A 21,797-nucleotide genomic window follows, 5' to 3' on the forward strand; every position below is an offset into this window, starting at 1 on the left:
TCTAAATCTACTTTTCACTCTCTTAAGACAACAAACAGCTTCTCTTGGTCACCACAGTGCCCACTTCATACTGAAGTGACTGTACGTCCTGCTCCTTTAAGGCGGCCACATAGGGCCTGTTGAGAAATGAGACTAAACTGTAGGAGGGTGGCGCTTAAACGAGCAGTGACAGTGACTGGCCATGTGAGCGCAACCTAAGGACTCCCGGTCAACGGGAAACTGAGATCACCAGAATATCATCATCGCTGCTGTCTGTTAAAGTCTTCTCTGCCTGGAGTTAAACAACATTCGGATGTTCTTACATATCGGGATTTCTCTGAAGAGACAGCGTTGACAGATTAGTTCTCAAATAAATAGGCGGGAGTTTAAGTTAAGTGAGGAAAATGTTTTATTGTGTAGATTAAACAAGGCTTATTTTATAAGTTATACTGTAGATACAGTGGAATTACTGTGTGGAGTCCTTACACGCGCTGCGGTGCCCGGGACAGGCAGACGTGCTCTAGGATTCCTCTCAGCTTTACGCAATTACCGGAGGGCAGCAGGAGTCATCGCATTACTTTGGTGAATTACTCACGCTTTCTTCTCCTGAGTAGTCGCTGGCGATATCAAACCTGCGTGAACATGCTACAAAATGGAAACGAAAAGCAGGAACCGCTGCAAGCGCCAAGGGCTGAGGCAGAGCCGGACTCACCGGCTGAGGACCCGAAGCAGGAGGAACCCGCTCCCGCCGCCGCCGCAGCTGCTGGCGGACAGGACGCGGACGGCGGGTCCACACACTTCCCCTTACCCGTTTATCCCAAACTGGAGATAAAGCGCAACGCAGTGACTGACGATTATAAGATCTCCAGTCAGGTTCTGGGCTTAGGGATCAATGGCAAAGTCCTTCAGTGCTTCAGCAAGAAGACTGGAGAGAAGTGCGCACTGAAGGTACTGAAGTCACCTGACACCTAAGAGTATGTTATTAACAGAGCAGTAGAGGATTGACCCCCTCAGCTTACTTTACACACCTCATAAGTAAAACTCAGTTTGCCTAGTCAGTACTACAAAGTAAACAGTTCAAATATATTCACTTTCAGCATCATTTAGAACTTTTGTGTGTTTCCACCAGAATTGAAAAATAGCCTACACCTGGTTTACTAGTGTGCTTACACACATAAAGTCAATGTAAGATATTTCTGACTGTCTGGAAATAGTTTGTCATTGTTTAGTGTCCAGTCCTGTTAATCAGTTTGGAGTAACAGCTGCAGCAGAGGAGTAGCCTATTTCAAAATTTGATGGTGAATCTAGACACATCTGTTTAGATTTAGATCATGAATTGGTAGTTTAAATGCAAACAAGCGTAACTGTACAATGTTGTGTTTAAGATCTTGTTGGAAGTTATAAAGTGGGTTCACTTTATAAGTGAAGTCTGTAGCCTAGATTCAAACACTTTAACCTTTGCTGAGGTCAGATTTCTGTCACAGACTTAACAGGAGTCAGAGTAGCACTGAAGCTTATTAATAAGACTATAACTGGTGTACATGCACCTCCAAGCTATGACGTACTGTACATGGTGCCCATGTTCTACGTTTGGACAGGGTGGATGTGGTCATGGAGCTGTGTTTCCTGGAATTTCAGCATGAAACGTTAGGCTGCTTCATAGAGGCACATGGATTTTGACAGTGGCACCTTATTCCGGGAGCAGTAGGAATTTGGGCACACATTCATACACACGTTGACGCATACAAGCATGGGTTGTCAGGCTGTCACCTGTCACCACTGGGCCACAGACTCTGGGCCACAGATTACTGGTTTACAGTAATCCATCTGGATCTGAGCTGCCAAACCAGGCAGTGTCACAAGCAGAGCTGTAGACCCAGGGACAGAAAAAGAGATGAACTGCAGCAGAAAATAGGAAGTCACAAACAAAACACCTAAAGCCAAGAGGGATAGGATGCTTGATAGCATCATGTCAGACTGCGAGAGAGAATTGATTAACAATTTGTACATTGCTGAAATATCTCCGGGCTACTTGCTGAATCCAATCTGAAATTTATTTTCATTCAGAGCTTATTCAGTTTCCACCGGAGAAAGCTAACAGCAGGTCAGGGTAACCCCAGCTTTCAGAAAGTACCTCACACCCCTTTGCTCTCTAATGACCCTGTTAAACGGTTTGAGATGACGAAGAAACCGCTCATGAAATGACCTCCTTCTCTGTTGTAGCTTCTACTGGCGTCCATGTTGGTTTGCTTGTGAATTGGACTGTGACAGTTTGAGTGGACCTGATGGAGTTTTTATTCTGCTTTATTGCCATTTAGGCTAATTTACGACTTTTCCTGTATATGTACAAGTAGTAGGCAAAAGGAAATAATCAAGAGTGTTTGATGTGGAGGGGGGTGAGGAGAGTTGACTGTCTCACTGGCTTTTTAATCAAGTGTTGCTCTGAGCGCTAAACGTAATGGATGGGTATTGGTTTAATCCACTTTGCGGCAGAGCTGGAGGGGAGCCACCTTTTTAATGTAATTCAGTTACAGTCATTAGGGTTCTTTTAACTTGAATTTGTCTGACTCCTGGGAGGAGACAGACCTGGGAGAGCCCTGAGATGCATGGCACACCTCTTCAGCGCCGCCATTTACTGTTAATACCATTGACAGCACATATTTGGCTGGTGATTGTTCCATTTTAGCGCCTGAAGAGCCTTCCAGCTTAGCGCACAGAAAGCTTTACAAGCAACAGGTCTGTGTACACATTTCCACTCAGTCAAAATCCCTTCATCATAACTGTGTGTGTTCAACTTTGTGGTTAGCCCTTTGGCACACGGGTGTCACATCTGGCTTTCCTCTGAGACCCACAGAGACCAAACTGACGCGTGTTTGTCTCAGTGGTTTGGTCAGACACTGCATGGAAGAAATCCTGTGTGTGAAAACTGCCCTCAGGTCTTGTGCCGGTGCTGTTAAAATAGTTAATCAGTCTCAGAGGTTTGGGTTTAAAAGTCTCCATTGACTTTGAGGCTTCAGATGCTTGTTGTGCAATTCAAGCTCCTTTTCTGCTTTGACTGTAGTATGGCGGAAACAACAATGCAACAGGAGATCCTTTGTAGATTAAGGATCTTTGTACAAAGTTTACCTTGGATGTTATGGAAAAACATGCAAGAATATGCTTTGGATGTTTTCCTTCCTTGAGCAGAACGTTTAGTCAATTTTCAGTTCTCCACTGTGGTCCAGACTGAAATATCTCAACAATATTCCAATCTTTAGCCATGTCAATTACAGACATTCATGGAGCCCAGAGGACAGATCCTACTGATCAGGTCATCAGCTCCAACTTTTTATTTGTCCAAATAACTGCAAAGTCAATGACATTCCCATCAACCTCAGCTGTACGTTGTGTTCAGTGCTAATTAGCAAATGTTAACATGCTAAATTAAGATGGTGAACATGGTAGATGTTACACTTGCTCATCACAAGCGTGTTAGCATAGTCCCTGTGAGCGTGTTGATGTTGAGCATTCAGCTCAAAGTATCGCTGTGCCTGCTGCTGTGTTCCAGGCAACTCAGAACTGGGAAATTTCAGTCCTCCAACTAGGAAGTCCTGTGGAACGCCACTTTAAGTCGGATTTCCTACTTGTGAACTCGGGGAAAAAATATGTACCCCGACTTCACGAGTAGCAGCTGAATGACGTCACAAAATAATGTCGGCGCCCATGGAAGCACACAATGTAAATGGTAAACCATAAACTAAAAGGCAACAAAACGTATAGGTGCATGTATTTAAATCAAAATAATACATACGATCATATAGTAAAACCTGTTCTGCATGTATATTGTTGTAGAAATATGTTTTGCACATTAGGTAGCTGGCTACAGAAAAGAATCTCATAAAGTCATCTTCTCTGCATAAAAGTTATTGTTAAAAATGCCAAAACATTAGGAAGCTTAACCTACAACATTGACTGACTTGAGGGCTACCAACTTGCCAGAGGGGTACACAGACCTAGTAACGTATAGGCTATTTATGTCAGTTGTTGCAGTTAAACTGCCATCCTTTTAATTAACACCTAAAGCACTGCTGAGGGTGCAACTGCGTGTACACTTTGTCACGGTCAGCCATGGTTTTCGTTCACTTTCGGCGTCACGCACCACCATGCACCTGGAACGCATTGAGGTCAGAAGTTTCAACTGCATAAGTACAGCCTACAGAGCCACTACCATGGAGTAGACTCTTTAAGTGTTGGTAAAAACTGTTTTTAAAAAAAAGCACCAATGATATAATATATTTAAATTATTAGATTTTAGTCATAAGCTAAATGTAGTGGAGCAGTACAGCATTGTTATTGGTGCACAAGGCAGGTATAGACACTCATTAGAGCACAATGTGTAACACTTATTAACTGTATACCACTTCCTAGACCACTTTATGATAAACTTCATGAGCAGTTCTTTATTGGTAGAGGTTGTAAAGATAAACCACCTGTTTTTATCAAGATATACAGACCAGCGCTGTGACAGCCACTAATTTTTAATAGAGCGTAAACATCGTCGGCGCGATATAGATGTGTGTGAGAAGTGAGGAGAAGGTTTCAGGTGAGTGTGAGGATGTGGTTGATCGGCTTAGAGCAGGATCAGGGACAAGCGTGCGTTTAGTCTCCATGATGTCGCCTCACATAAGAAAAGTGTCCATCAGAAGATTAACTGTGTCTGTCTCATTCTCTCTGTTGACTCTCCCTCGGTGTTTTATATGTGTGTTAAATCCACACAGTCCACTTTTATTGTGGCCAATTTCTGGTTCATTGCAGGATATTAAGGAAATCAGCTCACATGCGGTCTGATCTGATAAGTCATAAAGCTATAAATGACATAGCAAAAAAAATCGGCCCACTTGTTTGCTTTTTAAAATAGGATCTACGTACTGAGAGATTAGACACACAAGTCTCCGGAAACCCTCAACTTCTACTTTCAACACCCTACTGCTCTGAAACACTCGGCCCTCACTTCCTCTTTGATCAGCGAGAACAAGAAAAAACACAACGCTATGAGCTCTTTTTTGAGTTCCGAGAAATGTGAAATTATTATAATTCCTCACTTAGAAGTGAATCTGAAATTTTATAAATATTCCTTTTACAGTTTGAGAATGTTAAAGTCACCTAAACACGTGTTAAGTGTGTGTGTGTGTGTGTGTGTGTGTGTGTGTGTGTGTGTGTGTGTGTGTGTGTGTGTGTGTGTGTGTGTGTCTGTCATACGTCCATGAGTCAGCCTCTCTGTGTGCTATGTACTCCAGGCTCAATCTGTGACCAGACCAACCTTGGGAACAGCAGCATACCACTCCATCACTGTCACATGTAAAAATACACACTGACTGAAGATGTGTGCTATGTCAAGGTCTGCCACCTGCTCTGTGTGTGAGTGTGCGTGTGGATCCGCTTATGTTGAACACACACACCCTGTTGTGTGACAGCTTGCACGTAGACTGTCAAAAGGTCCGTTATTGTTTTTATTACAAGCTTTAGTTTGTTTTTTCTGTTACTGGATCTACACCACCGAATGGGTTTTTTCCCTTTTCACCAACTAAAACAACAAATTTAATGATTAATTAACTGTGTAAGACTACACAAAAAGAGGTTTGTTGTTGATCAAATGAGTATAACGATAATATCTGACATTGATGCTGTAGATTTGAGGGATTTTAGAGGCTGTAATGGGTCTAAGTGATACCGTTGCAATTTTCATTAAGGTATTATAGATTATAGATTCTTTATGATGTCAACTTGAGTGCTGCAACTAATGATGATTTTCGTTATAGATTCATCTACCTATTATTTTCTAGATTAATCCAGTCATTTATACTATAAAATATTTAAGAATATAAAGTAAATAAAAAGAAGTCCAAAGTCACATCTTCAGATTGTTTGATCTGTCCCACCAACAGTTTAAAATATATTGAATGTGCAATGATGTAAAAAGGAGAAAAGCAGCAAATCCTCACAATTGAGAACGCTTGGCATTTTTGCCTGGAAAATTACTCAAACTATTAATTGATTATCAAAATAGTGGCAGCTTGTTCTGTTGATTAGTGTCCAGGGTGAGACCGAGTCAAGATTAAGACCATTTCCCCACATTGCATGACACACAAAAAAATGTGGAACGAGATCATATGTAGGCTACTTCTCAGATTTATCTGAAAGATCCACATTCACATTAAAACACCCATATACAAACACTAAGAACTGAAATCAACTTAACCGTCTTTATTTGACACTCCTTTTCCATGTTTACCATCGCGGGGAGGGGTGACGGTCGTTGGGGTAACAACACATTTTTAAATAGTGTTATTTGTAGCAATTGAAGCAAACGTTTTACATCCAATCAAAGTCAGGATGTTAACAAATACATCAGACAATACAAAAGCAATATTGATATAGTATATGTTAAAGAGGCTTATGCTTTTATGCTTTTTGGCTTTTCCCCTCTCCTTTATTGAGTTATATCTCTTTTTTTGTGCTTGTAACAGGTTTGCAAAGTGAAAAAGCCCAAAGTCCAGCGCAAAGGGAGGTCCCATCTCCCTTTTTTCATATCACCTCACCCCCGTTCCAAGCGAGCTGAGGGATACTAAAATGTAACGTGAAAACACAGCCGAATGCTGATTGGTCAGAGAGAATATTCACTATTCACTGCATCATCATTGTGAGGCCAGCAACAGAAAGCTTTAGTTTTTGTATGGAATTTCATCACTAAATCCACTTCTGAGAGGTTTTGAGGTGAGAAATCAGCTGTGTAGATTTCGAATATTGACAGTTTTACGAGAAGTGATGGCAGAACAAAAATGCTTGAATATTTTCGGTGGTGGCTGCGGGGGAGCTTGCGAGGCCCTCACACAGACCGCAGCAACAACGGCAGAGGAAAACACAGCTGGAAGGTTTTCATACCGCTTGTCTGTCTTTACATTCTGAGTAATATTGAAACGTTTTAACCGTAGATATATTTTAAGAGCTGGTGTGTGTGTCGCATTGAACATTACGTCGAGGCAATTGTGTGTGGCGTCGCTATGACGACAAGCTACGTACTATCTCTGGGTACTCTCTGTAATGGAAAACGGAGCAGGGCCGAGTAGAGTCGAGTCTATAGATTTGCACTATGGCAGCATTTTTCAGCAAGGCAGCATAGATCGTCAGATCACCGGCAACAGTTCAACGTTTAGTCCTAATGGTAAGATGTGGAACAATGATGTTGTGTGGTTGTGGACTTGTGAGTAACTTATACCATCTGCTAGGTTATGGTCTCAGTCTGAAGCGGCTTTGATTTGGATCACACTACCTTGTTTCTTACGACCCGCCCTTCTCTGCTTCTGATTGGCTAGTAGTCCTTACCTGGGAACTGCGCATGTGCAACTCCCATCAAAGATTTTGTACAAGTAAGATGCATCACTCTGTAGCTCAAGCGGAATGTACAACACATAGGATGAAAAGAGGAGCTGCAGCAATGTGCAGTATGAGAAAAATATGGCGTTTTTTGAAAATTAAACCATGTAAACCCGTTCTGGTACAACCCCTAATTAAGATTTTGAACCTGAAAATGAGCATAATAGTACCTCTTTAAGTTATGGTCTTGACTGGTCTTGAAATAAAATCCAGAGTCCTCAATGTCCGAGACCGAGACAAGACAGAGTACAAATGCGGTCGAGTCCGAGACGAAACCAAGACCATCAAAAGGTCTCGAGTACTACAACACTACTGTTGATACACTAATCAATATTCAAAGTCATATGTTTCTGTTATTCATTACATGAGACTAAAAGCATCCAACTTAACTTTTGTTAGTTGTTGATTAGTCTACAGTTTGCTCAGAATCGTTAACCTGGACAACAGACGTTTGTTTAACGAGGCCTATAACATGATTATCTATAAAACCAATGTAATTCCACTGAAACCAGTGTGGAATTTAGCAATAGAAATTAATACATTGAGTTCATCAGTCCAGTCATGCCCCAAAAATAATTTCCTATTAATCACGGATTCATTCTGTAATCTTCATTTTCTCTGTGTGTCTCCCAGGTTCTCTACGACAGTCCCAAAGCCAGACGAGAGGTGGAGCTCCACTGGCGAGTATCAGGAGGGCCGTATATTGTTCCCATCCTCAGCCTGTATGAGAACATGCATCATGGGAAGAAGTGCCTGCTCATCATCATGGAGTGGTATGATTCACATTTCACCCCCTCTACTCATCAGTATACACACCCTGACCTATCAGATCACCTTTCTTTAACAACCATTTATTTTCTTATCATGTCTCCATATTTGGTGATTTTTAGTGTAAATGATCAGATAAACTGAGGGATTAAATTCAGTCCAAATGAATTCTTGAAAAGTTGAGTCCTGCAATTTAATATCAAAGCTGGCAACAGAGCTTACAGTGACCACAATTTCCCATAAGCCACAGCTTTGTACAGGAGCACATATAAAAAAAGGATATTAAAAAGGAACTTTCTGAACTAATGTCAACAGTTGACCCGAAAAATGGGAAGTTACAGTCGCTGAACTCAGTTTCCACAGGTTTCCACTGGAATTTTTCCATCTGTTGGTGATAAGTAGAGAACATAAATTTTGTGGTGAAGAAAGACTTGTAACACCACAGATTTTCTTTAACAAGATATTGCCATCTCCACAGATCAGCACACAATCACAATATACATTTAAAGTTAAAACTGTGGCTTCAGTATAAACCTCACGGTTTTCCAGTAGGTTTATGTGAACCACAATTGTTATTTTCTGTATAAATATGGGAAAAATTTAGAAATAAAACCTTTGGATTTAAAATGTTTCCTGTCACGCTCGGTGTGCTTTTCAGTATGTGGTTTCCTCCTCGTCAACTGACAACATTTGTTTTTTCCACCATGTTGAGATGGCTGAAGGTCGTGGCCTTTTATTGTGGCCAGCCTAAGGCACACCTGTGCAATGTCATGCTGTCTGATCAGCATCTTGATATGCCACACCTGTGAGGTGGATGGATTATCTCGGCAAAGGAGAAGTGCTCACTAACACAGATTACAATATTTTAGAGAAATAGGCCTTTTGTTTATATAGAGAAAGTCTTAGATCTTTGAGTTCAGCTCAAAATGAATGGGAGCAAAAACAAAAGTGTTTATAATTTTATTCACTATATTTTCACGCATAGTAAAGCCTCATGCGTGTCAGCTGAGACAAAAGTAGACGCTTTGTGCCACTAAGGGCAGAACATTAATACTTGCTAAAGGTCAGTCACCCGATCAGGTGAAAAAGAAATATACTTAAGTAGCACTTATTTTGGATGCACTTATCACATTTTAATTGTACTATACTAAGTGTATATTAAATGTGTTATTTTGGAACAACTTAAAGTATGTTAAGTGTCATTTTAGAAATACTTAAAGTCAACTTTAAGATAATTGCAGTATATTTTAACATACTTAGTTGTGTTAAACTGGAACCACTTTAAGTACCTTTACTAATTTAAATATACTTCTTTAAATTTAGGTTAAAATACCCTTTTGTGCTATACTTGAAAAGTTAAAGTAAATATATTTTAAACTTCACATAAATGTGTTCCCTTAACAATTTTATTAGCATTTCAGCTTATTAGTAATTTATTACTAGTATACTCCAAGAGCCACTATTAATATCTTGGGAAGCTGCTTTATGAAACCATTCAATATGAGAATAATTCATTATTAATGCATTAAAAATACCTTGACAAATACAGACAAATAAAAACTTTAATTTTGTGGACATTACAAAAATAAATTCTTGTACATTAAAAGGTACAGCATCATCACTTCTTGACCAAAAAACCTTCAAATAAAAATAAAAATCAGTGAAATGATGACATATGACCAGTATTACTGAAAAGAACACTATACACATCCAATCATTAATGTTACCCATGGGGGTCCCTCATATGGTTTGGACACTGGGCACGGCTCAGATGACCTCACGGCAAGCCATCCCACTTCTGACACCATATGCAGCTAAAGGCGGGAGCAGTCACCCTGCCCAGATTCAAACACAGGTCTACAGGGTACCAAACGTGCAACTTTGAGAGCAGTGCCAAAGAGTCAGGCTCATTGGTATGGCAGTCCAAGTGCTTACTCAACTGTAGTGAAGGTACTCCGTCACAAGCTTACAGTACAAATGGTGGAACCAAACTGTAACTGAAAAATGTCACAATCCTTATCCTTGGAGTGGAGGGTCGGTTATCTTTGAGTAGGACTCTTTGCATTTTCTGCGACTGTAGACACTATGGGATTTGGAAACTGCTTTATCACACAGCATCTGTGGAAGAGAAAAGGAATTATTTTGTCTATATCAAAGCAATATTACCTCTAATTAACTAAAAACCATTGTCAGATTTTTTATTTTGTTTAAAGCTGCTGAAACACAATATGACATCATGTCTAACTGTTCTGATGCTAACTGTTTAGGTTCAGGTGAAATGGTTTTCCACAAGGGAAGTTAATGCTCAGTTCTTCCATTACAACATGATCAAAAACATTACATAAACACTACTGTACATTCATCCAAGGAAATGTATATGATAAAATGTTATTAAACAGGTACAACAATTAACACAAACATTCAGACTTACTTAACAACTGTTCTGTCTACATTTCACATTAACACAGCAGCCAATTTGTGAAGTACAAAAGTAGCCAATTACTTAATGTATAACAATATTTTAAAATTTTATTTAAAATATTTTTAAAAAATTCTTTTTTCAAAAGAATATTTGTTTATTTAGTCTGACCCTGTTGACATGTAGTGAGAGCAAAAACAGTGATCGCGTGCAGGAGCCAGAGATACCTATGAGCACATTGAGCTTGTGAGGGTCCAGCTGGTCCTTCGTGGCCTCTAAGCCATCTTTGAGTGAGGCAACGATCCCAGGAAGCTCTAAAAGAAAAGAAAAGCAGTTGCAAATGAGTTTAAATATTCAGTTAGGCCAGTACTTCCACCTAGTTTAGTTCTTCATTTGCAGATCATTATAAACACTGTAATTCTCTTCTTATAGCAAATCTTTATTATTATTCTTTATTTAATTTTCTTGAGCTAAGGCAGGAAGTTCCAACTCTGGATTTAGCATTAAGTAGGTTAAAGTTGGCAAACGGTAGGTTCAACTTTTAAAAGTTGAATACAGGATCTATGACCATACAAATGGACATAAAGTATTTTATATAACATCACATGCTATTATATGTGTGGTCAGGCATTGCAGTACACAAAAACATTATTTCAAGCGCGTCTTAAAACAATTCTCACATACACGTGTACGCTTTGACATTGCTTTTATAATTGAGTTACTGGTCACAGTAATGATTACCCCCTCCATGGTTGTGAAGAGAAATCTCTAAAAAACAGTGTACCTTTAGAAGATATCCACTTTTGAATAGTCTAACGCAGATGCTTAGCTGATGATTCATAGTAGCTATAGCTAAACCTTAGTATGAATTTATACAAAAATGACCGCTGTGGTAACGTCTTTACAGACTATATGGGCAGGAATAATGATTACAGTGAATAACGTACTGTAAACGTGGACATGTGAGTATTAAGGTAGACTATAAAAATGTGAACCTATTCTTTAGGACACACACAGCAACATATTTATTGCATTTATTACTCTGATAAAGACCTCATTGGTCATTTTAACAGTGCAAAAGCAGAATTGAGGGCTCATACACACACACATGCACAGGCCTGCCTTGTTAAAATCTCATGCATCAAATTCCAGCAACAGGTTACTGAGATCGTATATTACCGACATTTTAGCGTGAAAGCCGTCTTTCACACTGTGTGATTGGGTCGTCGATTTGAAAACCTTGATTCTAGTGATGGGAAAAGTCACTCTTTTGAAAGAGCAGCCTAACATTCATACAGTAGCCTAACACCTATCCATGAGTAAAATCTATATATTAACATCACAGGGCTAGCACTAACGTTGCTATGTGGCTGTGTTTTAATGGTTTAATGTCCGGGTCTGTTTGTTTTGAAGAGGAGACGACCTCTGTGGTAATTCAGCTCCCGGTAGGAATCTGTCAGGACTCTGAAGTGGACCCAGAAAAACTCTCATCAGCTGTTGCCTGTAAACACTAGCAGGACTATAGTTACGGTGCGGCTGTGTTAAAACTATAACTTAGCACAACATCACTGCGCTGTAATAACGTTATGCTTTATTAAATGTCACAAAATTATCAAAATAGATATTAGATATATGTCAGTCCAGATTGCCTCTCATTCCCCGGTGCTGGCAGTAAGTTTTAACCCACTAAAAGTGTAATTGTGTAACAATGTACTTCCACAAAATATACCTAAATATTATTTACTAAGAGTTAAATAAATATATTTTTAATAAATAAAGTGTTGCGAAATTATTCAATTCAATTTTCAATTCAATTTTATTATATAGCGCCAAATCACAACAACAGTTATCTCACAGCGCTTTTCATAAAAGAGCAGGTCTAGACCATACTCTGTGATGATATTTACAGAAGCCCAACAGTTCCCAAGACATTACGTTTTTATTTAAGCATGTTTATTAAAGTTTAATTATGTATATATTTATTACCAATTTATTCAAAGTATACTTTTGAGAAGTATGTTAAAGCTCAAGAGAATATATCTTTAATATACTTGTAGTAAGCATGTTAGGAGTATGAATGTACTATAAGCATACTATGTGAATTTCTAGTACATTTTCAGTGCCTTTAAGAGCACTTATTTTTGACCAGGGGACAGAGGGACTTAATTCCATCTGGGCTTCACATGTCATGATAGCCTGTCCATGATAATACCTCGAGTGACTCCAAAGACAGTGTGTGTACTTTGACATGCATAAATAAAAAGAACTTTGTGCATTTTATTGCCCCTGCCTGTGAATGGAAAATTATAATTCAGAGGAAAATGGAGAAACCACAGAGGGTGAGAGAAATTACACTCCTGTTCATGGGAAATTTGAACAGTCACTAACTTCATCTAATCATCGCATTTGACACAGACAACAATTTGTGTGGGATGGTTTGTAGCGGCCTTGTATGTGTGCGTGCGTGTGTATGTGTGTGCGCACTCTCAGTAATCTCTTACTGCTGTGAGCTGCTTCCTGTACGAGCGAGGGCCAAAGGATGACGGCAGCACAGCCCGCTGCAGTCAGCAGCACACAGCCACACTCACAGTTTTTTCTCAGCTATCTGGTGTGCACCTGTGTGCTCATCAACCACGATAAGTATCCATTTACATAATTCACATTAATGCACAGCCACATCTCAGTTGGCACAAACACAGGGCCTGAAGGGAGAGTTCCAGGCATCAGGTTGTGAAAATGGGGAGTGGGTGAGTGACAGTAACGTTTTTGGTGGTGAGAGTGTGTGAACTTTTAAAGAACTGGGTCATAGGTCTCCAGTACAAAAATCCATCAGCTTTAGTGTTGTTATACAGTAAATTATTATTTTGTAATCAAAGCCATAAATGAGTGAGACTAAAGAGGAAACAAATAGTAGCCATATTACTGTTTTTGTTTGTCAAAATAATCCCTGTTGGTTCATTTAAATAAAAATATTTTGGTACTTTTCCCTTCAAAATCGGCATCTGCTTAGTTATTAACTTTCATTGAAATTAGATGTGGGATATACAGGTGATATTATGCCCTGGAGTGTCATTTATACAATATGTTAATTGTGTATGTGTTTCCAGTATGGAGGGAGGAGAGCTGTTCAGCCGAATCCAGGCCAGAGGTGACCAGGCCTTTACTGAGAAAGGTGAGGACTGACGGAGAGATGGACTGTAATAAACACATGATGTTAGAGAGAAAGAATGAGCCATAATTCCCAAGAACAAAAAAGGGAAATAAGGCAGACATCTTGGATAACATTAGACAGGAAAGTACAGAGTACAGTATGTTTGTTCCTTTCTTCTACATGGTCTCTGTTGTTGTGCGAGGCTGGTTTGAGAGAGTGGGTTTTCTTTCTTTTCTTCCCAGAGGCTTCTGAGATCATGAGAGACATCGGCACGGCTATTGACTTTCTCCACAACATTAACATTGCGCACAGAGACATCAAGGTGCAGAAAGATCACGATCACCACCCAAATCATGAAGAGTGTTCAGTTCTGGGTCATTCAAGGAAAGTGTGTCAAATTTTTTCCTTCTCTTTCTGCCTCCTAACCAGCCAGAGAACCTGCTGTACACTAGTAAAGAAAAAAACGGAATCCTCAAATTAACAGACTTTGGCTTTGCTAAGGAGACAACGCTACACAACCCTCTACAGACCCCCTGTTATACACCGTATTATGTGGGTAAGTGTCTTTAAGTTATTTTCCAAACCTTTCTAATGTTCCTGACAGATGAACTGTTTACAGGGCTTTGACAGATGTTTTAATGGGAGAAAATATGTATTTACCACAATTACAATTTTTATCTATGTCTGTGTGTTTGTGTTTCGCCAATGATAAGCTCCTGAGGTTTTGGGTCCAGAGAAGTACGACAAGTCATGTGACATGTGGTCTCTGGGAGTCATCATGTACATCCTGTGAGTACTGGGTGTGGGGTTGGGACGGGAATCATAGGTCAGTTTTTATATATAAATATGCATTTCTAATATGAATAAACGCTATTTTTGGAGTTTTTCATTGGGAACGGGGTGGGACTCATTTTTTCAGGATTTTGGATTGACTCATGGGATTGGGCTGAGAGGGGAGTATTTTTGTGGGAGTGGGATTGGACGGGAGTGAAAAGCCACCGCTGGGTTGAGCTCTAACATGGATTCCTTCAAACAAAGCGTAGTTGAATCATGTTTGTCTCTGCAGATTGTGTGGCTTCCCTCCATTTTACTCCAACACGGGCCAGGCCATTTCTCCGGGGATGAAGAGGAGGATCAGGATGGGCCAGTATGAATTCCCCAACCCAGAGTGGGCTGAGGTGTCACAGGAAGGTGAGGGGAAGAGATTCAAACGTACCCCAGGCAAACTGGATGAGATATGTAGCAACTTCAACCAGCAAAGAAACCTGAAACCTCCAGTGCAGACTAGACTTGTCAGTACAGAGAGTGAGAGTTTGCACTAGTTTTAACAGCAAAGGCAAACTGGACTCTGGAGCTTCTTTCTACTACGTATTATTGATGTGAATGCACTGTAACATCATAACAGATATTTCTGTATGTTTCACAACCACCAATGCTGTGTCAACCTCTGCAAGTTAGTAGCTAACAAACAGCATAAACTAATTAAAGATGCTATCTGCACTTACCATCCTCATCTGAGTCTGACTGAGGCTCAGACACGTAGGCTGTAGGCTTGATGCGCAGCACTCTTTCCACCAGTCAACCCAGCTCAAGCAGTGGTGTTGGCCGGGGAATTCATTGATTTCTCAATGAGGGAGAAAGAGTAGATATATTTCCATCTCTTTCATTTTAATGTTAAAGAAAGTATTAATCATAGCAGAGTAATAAGATATACTTTCAAACGTGTCTAGGGAACTTTTTTCTGCTGAGATCAAGCAGAGTAACCAAGCATCATTGTATTATTTACATGCATCGGTGTGGACATGGTCACACTGTAAAGCTTGCAGCACCCCTTGCAAAAAACAGGAAACCACAAGACAGCAGTGCTGCACTGACTCTGCCACTTTACTGAATGACCCAGTCAGACATTCTCATATAGAAAACCTAGTGCGTGCTGCAGCTGGTCACACATATATTACATCATGTCTGGGGGAAGCACTGCACTTTGCTTTTAGACAGCCTCAGTTTACATCTTCGTGCCTCTTTAATCTTCATGGGCCTTCACCTAAGTGCAGTGTCTGTAAACAGACAACATATTTCTACTATGGTTTAGGTAAACTATGGTCTCTGTTTGCCTTTGTTGGAAGTATAGTGCTGCCCTGAAGGTCACTCTGGTTCACCTCCCACACTCACAGACTGTTGATTTTACACTGCGAAAAACTTAGAGCGAATGATAGTGTCCAAACTCTTCTATGAGACATTTTACAGACAACTCACAGCCGACATCCTCCTCCGAACCAGCAGCAAGGTGTGACTCTGTGCACATACTGCCGTTTTTCTGTTTCACTCAGTCTCACTCTTCTCTAATCCTATTTGCTGTTGTAAGTAGGCCAGTCTGTCCCTAAAACCAGGAAAAGCTTCACGAGACAGTAAGATGTGTGTCTTGCTACTAATATAGTTATTATCTTTGTCTCTGTTATCTCTTCCAGCAAAAGATTTGATCCATAAGCTACTGAAGACAGACCCAAACGAGAGAATGACCATCACTCAGTTTATGAACCACCCCTGGATTAATGTAAGTATCTGTGTGTTACAGATAAACATGGTATACTTCCTGCACTGCTTCCTGTTTGTCTGTGCATCTGTTTGCTCATATTGTCATCGGTATCTGTGTGTGTGTGTGTGTGTGTGTGTGTGTGTGTGTGTGTGTGTGTGTGTGTGTGTGTGTGTGCGTGTGCGCGTCCGTGCACTCTGCAGCAGTCCATGATGGTTCCCTCCACTCCGCTGCACACCACCCGGGTCCTGACTGAAGACAGAGAGATGTGGGAGGATGTGAAGGTCAGAAGCACAGCAACGCTGACCCCCTCTGGTCACACATTTACATTACTGCTGGGCTGTCAGAAGCTTTCGGTTGGCCCCAGTGTTACAGGGGCATTCCAGCAAGTATTACACATCCATAAAGTTTAGGGGCTAGTGAGAGACAGATTTAAAAAAACAAAACAAAAAACAATGGTCATAATCAATGGAGCCTAGTCTGATATATGCTGACTTTCACTCTTTAGTATGGGGCAAGCTCCAAAAGTGTTGGATCCTTCATTTGCCATAATGCAACTTAAGAGCATCTTTAATTAGACCCTGCATGTAGGGTAAAGCTCCACCCCCTCAGTTTTTAATGTTTTTTCTTTACATTTAAAAAGTCTCCAAGCCCTGGCTTAGATATGTACCTCTGTTGACATCACTATGACATCATCTGGGTCATTTTCAGCCTTTAAAAAACCCTCCAGAGCCACGGACGACATATAACACTTTTCACAGTCTTAGTATTCTTAATGACTAGAAAACTGATGTTAATGTGTAAAATCAGTGTAGCGCTCCTTTAATGGTTGCGATGATAACCAAACGAAAGCCAGCAAAGTCAATTTAGAATTTCTTACACCCTTCAGTAAATTAAACTCAAATGTTTCAAAGTGGAGATTTTTTAAGGCTCACCATCTTGATGATCCACAATGGCCACCAGGGGGAAGCAAAGGCCCCACTGTAGTCTATACTATGAGTTAGTTCAGTGAAACATTTAACACACACTAAGCACAAAGGACCTCCGCTGCCCTGTGCCCTTCTTCCAAACACACAAAGAAGTGTGTTTAAAGAGCAAGAAAACTGTTTGGTCTCATCAAGTCTCTGTGGGGTTAAATCCCCAGTAGGCTACTGTGCAAAGTGTCCCAGTTGTGCAATCGCATATTATTTTGGAAATGTGAGCAAAAAGCGTGACGCATTCCTTCACAACAGCTGAATGAGCAAGTTTGAAGTGATATGGTATGAAAAGATAATTTCTCCAAAATGATATGCGCACAATACACCATTGTTCGTCTCTTCAATAGGTAAAAGCTACATTGCGTAAAGGTTTCACAGATTGTACTCCTGACAGCCATTTCTCAAAAAGGATTTATAAAATGAGAGGTTACCCTTAAAAATGTTCCCAGACAGGTTTTTCTCTACCTTTTCCACCTTTGTTTTTCCCTCCAGCACCTTCAACCAGTTGGCATAGATCAGCCCAGGCAGAATGAGTTTGATCTGTCGGTCACGGTTTGTGAACAAACATTCCAAGTTGGCCTCTCCTCCCAAGCTAAATGACACCAGCAGCGCAGGCCCAGTGCTGTTTATGAAAACGTTGCAGTTTTTCAATGTTAGGATAAAGAATAAACTGCCAATCTGAAGTGTTAGTAATCGTCAACTATGTACCAGCTCATTACAGACACTAGCACTGAGTCTCTGACGATGGTTTGGGACTGCTGCGGTAACCAGCGTGGCTCAGCACGACAGACCTCAAGGGTTATTTTATCAAAAAGTAAAATTATTTACATTGGTTGAGAGTAGGACTTCTCTGTACGTACAGTCTGCTAGCTACTGTTTTTGAAACGTCACATTTGTTGTAATGAAAAAGCCGATACTATAGCAAGCTAACAAAGCTAACCGCTGGTGCCTAACTGTCATAAAACAGGCCCACTGCGCGTCGCTCTTCATCCCCATCTTCTTATTCAGTGCTTGTCAACCCCAGGTTCACTCTCGTTTTGGAACAAGATTGGTCCACTTGGAGCTTTGCCTCGCTATGTTAGCATTTTTTTCCTGGCGCTATGTCCGCAAATTCATAACTTTCTCACACCCTGCGCATGTTATTGGCTGGGGGCTGCACACTCAAGAGGCGCCAAGCTCCCCCGTAGTTTGCACCCTGCAACAAGAAATAACGCTACTCTTATACTCATGGATTTTCTGGTGCGAAAATGTTTCTCGGTGTTGGTGAATTATTAAAAAAAAAAACCACACCACTTAATTTCAGGTTAAAATGCGTTGTAACGCGCGTTACTGACGTTGTAACGGAAATAATATTACCGTTTTTAAAAATAGTGTGTTATATTAGTGTTACAGCAAAAAGCAATACATTACTGTAATTGTGTTACTTTTGTAACGCGTTACTCCCAAAACTGACTAACACACAGCTAAACCTTTTCTCTCACAGGAAGAGATGACCAGCGCTTTAGCCACCATGCGTGTGGACTACGACCAGGTGAAGATCAAAGATCTCGATACGTCCAGCAACCCGCTACTCAACAAGAGACGCAAGAAGGCCGCTGCCGGGGCCAAGAGTGGGTCCACGGTCTGCCAAAGTCAGTGAGACACAGAGGACTGTTGGTGGAGATGTGCTGGAGAAGATCATGTAGAGACCTGCTCAGGACTCTGGAGAAACTGGGTGTTGAGCAAATGTTCCTTGAAATAAAAGGGACAACAAAGGAACAAACATCAAAGTCAGAGATGGACGTTTATAAGACGTATCTGTTTTTAATTACTTTTATGTATGTATGTAATTTTTAGATCTTGCCTGTTTGTCTGAGTGTCTGTGTGCAGACATGAAGTATTTTTAGTGGTCTTGTTTTGTGGATTTGAATGCTGGGTCGTCTATATGAAGTCTCCTCTGTAACTATGCACTAGTGTGCAACTCACACACAAAGACAGACAAAGCAACTGTAGACAGACTGTGAACACATTATTACCTGCGTTGTCTTAATATTGCCTGTCTTTTGCTGCCTTCCATTCTGGAATTAAAGCAAAGTCTGACACTGACTGTCTTGTCCATGATATGTAGCCTCCACAATGACCCAAGGGAGCATTTTTCATAGAAACATCAATAAAATGGCATCACACGACACACGTACTACCAAAGCATTAAGTGTCACTCACTGCTGCCGATCAACACTGGGTCCTCTTAATGCAGCTGTGAGAGGCAGCATGCAACCTGTATGCTTCCTGTGAGTGTGAGGCCAGAGAGTTTTATGTAAGCAGTAGTGGAGTAATGGCTGGTTGTGGTACATAGATAAGTTGTGACACTTCTCTTGAGAAAGGTTTGCGTGTGGGGGAGGGGGGGGGGTGAAATGCTTCTAGTAATGGGGAGGAAGTTTCACTTCACAATAAAACATGAGCAAGACGGTGCAGCCTTCCATCATTTAAAGTACATCTACTCCATGTAGCGATTGCATTTGTCCGTACTGTTGTAAATAAAACTTTATCAAGTAAGAGGTGGAGTGTTCATGCGCACGATGTTTTTTGTGTGGACCTGGGAAGTATTGTTTTTGTAATCGTGCCTTTCAGGCTTTGTGAGGCTGCTATAAATAGCAGCAGTGGAGTAGTTATTTGCGACGCAGCCATCTGACTTGGTGTTTGTGCCGTGGTGGAAAAGGTCAACATTATTATGTTTAGGTTATGGTAAGTACCTTTCCCCTACTTCGATCACACGGTCCCCAGCAGTATTTAGGGGATAGATTAGGGGAAGCTTATATAAAAATGACTTGGCCTCCCAGCTGTGAACGTCAGCCATGATTAGATGTGGGCCAAATAGAGCATGACCCCTCAGCTGTTGTTTGGTGCTCCCTTACATTGAAGAAGAAAGTATGAATGTTCTCAGAATAAGACAATGAGAAGGTGTCTCTGGGTGGAATTTTACAGTATGTTGCAAATGAGAGTGAGGCAGTGGTTTTTCTTTGTACATCAGCCATTTTGTGGAGACGAGCACAGACTTGATTACAGCATTTATTGGTTACACTAATGATGTTGACATATCAGTGTGTCATACACTTCCTACTTGTGTTATTCCACAGACTGACCCCCCCTCCCCAGAGGATTACAAACCTCAACACAACAGAAGTGTTTATTACCTAATAAGGTAAAGTAGGGGTCTGTTTTACAGCACTATTCACAGGAGATATAGAAAAACGTTTTAAATATTTGTTTTTGACAAGAAATTATTTTTATTTTAGATTGATTTATTGAATCTACTGGTACTTTAGGCTACAGTGAAAGACAGACAGCTCTGCCTGAAATAGTTCAGTCAGTCTGTCATGCTCAGTTGGTTTCCTTTCTGTTGTACAGACCTCAACAAATCCTTGATGTCTTGATTGTCTGATTGTCTCATGAATCCACACATGTGCAGTTGCAGCCCTTGTGCCCGACAATTAGTGTCATCATTATCACAGGCTGCTGATAAGGGTATCATTATTGCCACTGAAATAACCCTATGTCTGTGCTTCCTCTGGCCACCAGATTTACATGATCTCATAGCATTGTACTGCCACGGTAAGACGGCTGGTTCAATGAGCTGAAATTGGATATAGTACCTAAATTTAATACTTGATAAAACAGTAATCAACCCCTGACTGACATCCACCTAAAGGTTTTTCATTTTGAAAACTTTATATCAATAAATTATCTTGGTGTTTTTAAAAGGGAAAATTCCTTTTTAGTATCAAAATGAAAACAAACATTGAGAAATTTCTCAATATTGAGCACAAAAAATATAAGTCTCTCCCATCTGAGCCATGAAACCCTTTAGCTCATTCAGTGTCGACGGATCTCTTGTTGGCCTCAATCACAAATGCCCGTCTCTCCACTGGATGTTCTGGCATTCTCCCTGTGACTGGTACAGGACTTCCCAGTAAACTTGCCCTAGACTCCTCTGGATGATCCCTTGCCACACCTTGGTTACACACAGGTTCAACGCAGAAAAACAACTTTTAAAAACAATAGGCTGGCAGCCCCAGTGCTGGTTTAGGTGTGTCATAATAAAGTGTTAAAGAGTACTCTGCTTATTTGTGTCAAAATAAAATTGTTGGAGTGAATATTTTTAGTAGTGCAGAAAAACACGTTCTGCAAGATAGACTGTTCCTGGAAAACTCGCCCTTTTGGAAGCTTTGCAACTGTTTTTTTTTTGCAACAAAAAAACTCCCAGTGAATATTTGGTATCCTTAACATGTATGTTATTAAGGAGTGTCCTATAAGGCATGCCTAAGTATACAAGCAAAATACAGAATATTGCTATTAAATCTTACTGTCTGTGGTGAATATATATTATGCTAAGTCTATAGAACTGTAATAAACCTATGTAGTTTAGATGTGTACGTGTATGCTGTAACGTTTCCTAAAAATGTATGTAGTATCCTAAATATAGATCAGTGTCACAGGGTAACACTGAAGCCCTTAGCACTGATGGGAGACATTGTCCAACTGTCAAAAGGTGGGTGGGGCATTGGAGGGTGCAGGGGG

The 21,797-nt window shown here is 40.5% G+C and overlaps 1 protein-coding gene across 1 annotated transcript; it reads left to right on the top strand.

Annotated features, from left to right (window-relative positions):
• Window positions 1–621: 621 nt before the first annotated feature.
• mapkapk3 (MAPK activated protein kinase 3) lies at window positions 622–19,325 on the top strand. The gene is made up of 10 exons (XM_038696355.1): window positions 622–927; window positions 8,026–8,165; window positions 13,687–13,751; window positions 13,973–14,052; window positions 14,160–14,286; window positions 14,444–14,519; window positions 14,797–14,921; window positions 16,199–16,284; window positions 16,467–16,547; window positions 18,724–19,325. The coding sequence occupies exons 1-10, from the start codon at window positions 622–624 to the stop codon at window positions 18,877–18,879; spliced, it is 1,242 nt and encodes a 413-aa protein (XP_038552283.1). The 3' UTR covers window positions 18,880–19,325.
• Window positions 19,326–21,797: the final 2,472 nt, after the last annotated feature.

This window comes from Micropterus salmoides, unplaced genomic scaffold (genome assembly GCF_014851395.1).
Source record: "Micropterus salmoides isolate LMB-PRFRI ecotype aquatic unplaced genomic scaffold, ASM1485139v1 Ms_hic_scaffold_4, whole genome shotgun sequence".
In the NCBI taxonomy this organism is placed as follows: domain Eukaryota; kingdom Metazoa; phylum Chordata; class Actinopteri; order Centrarchiformes; family Centrarchidae; genus Micropterus; species Micropterus salmoides.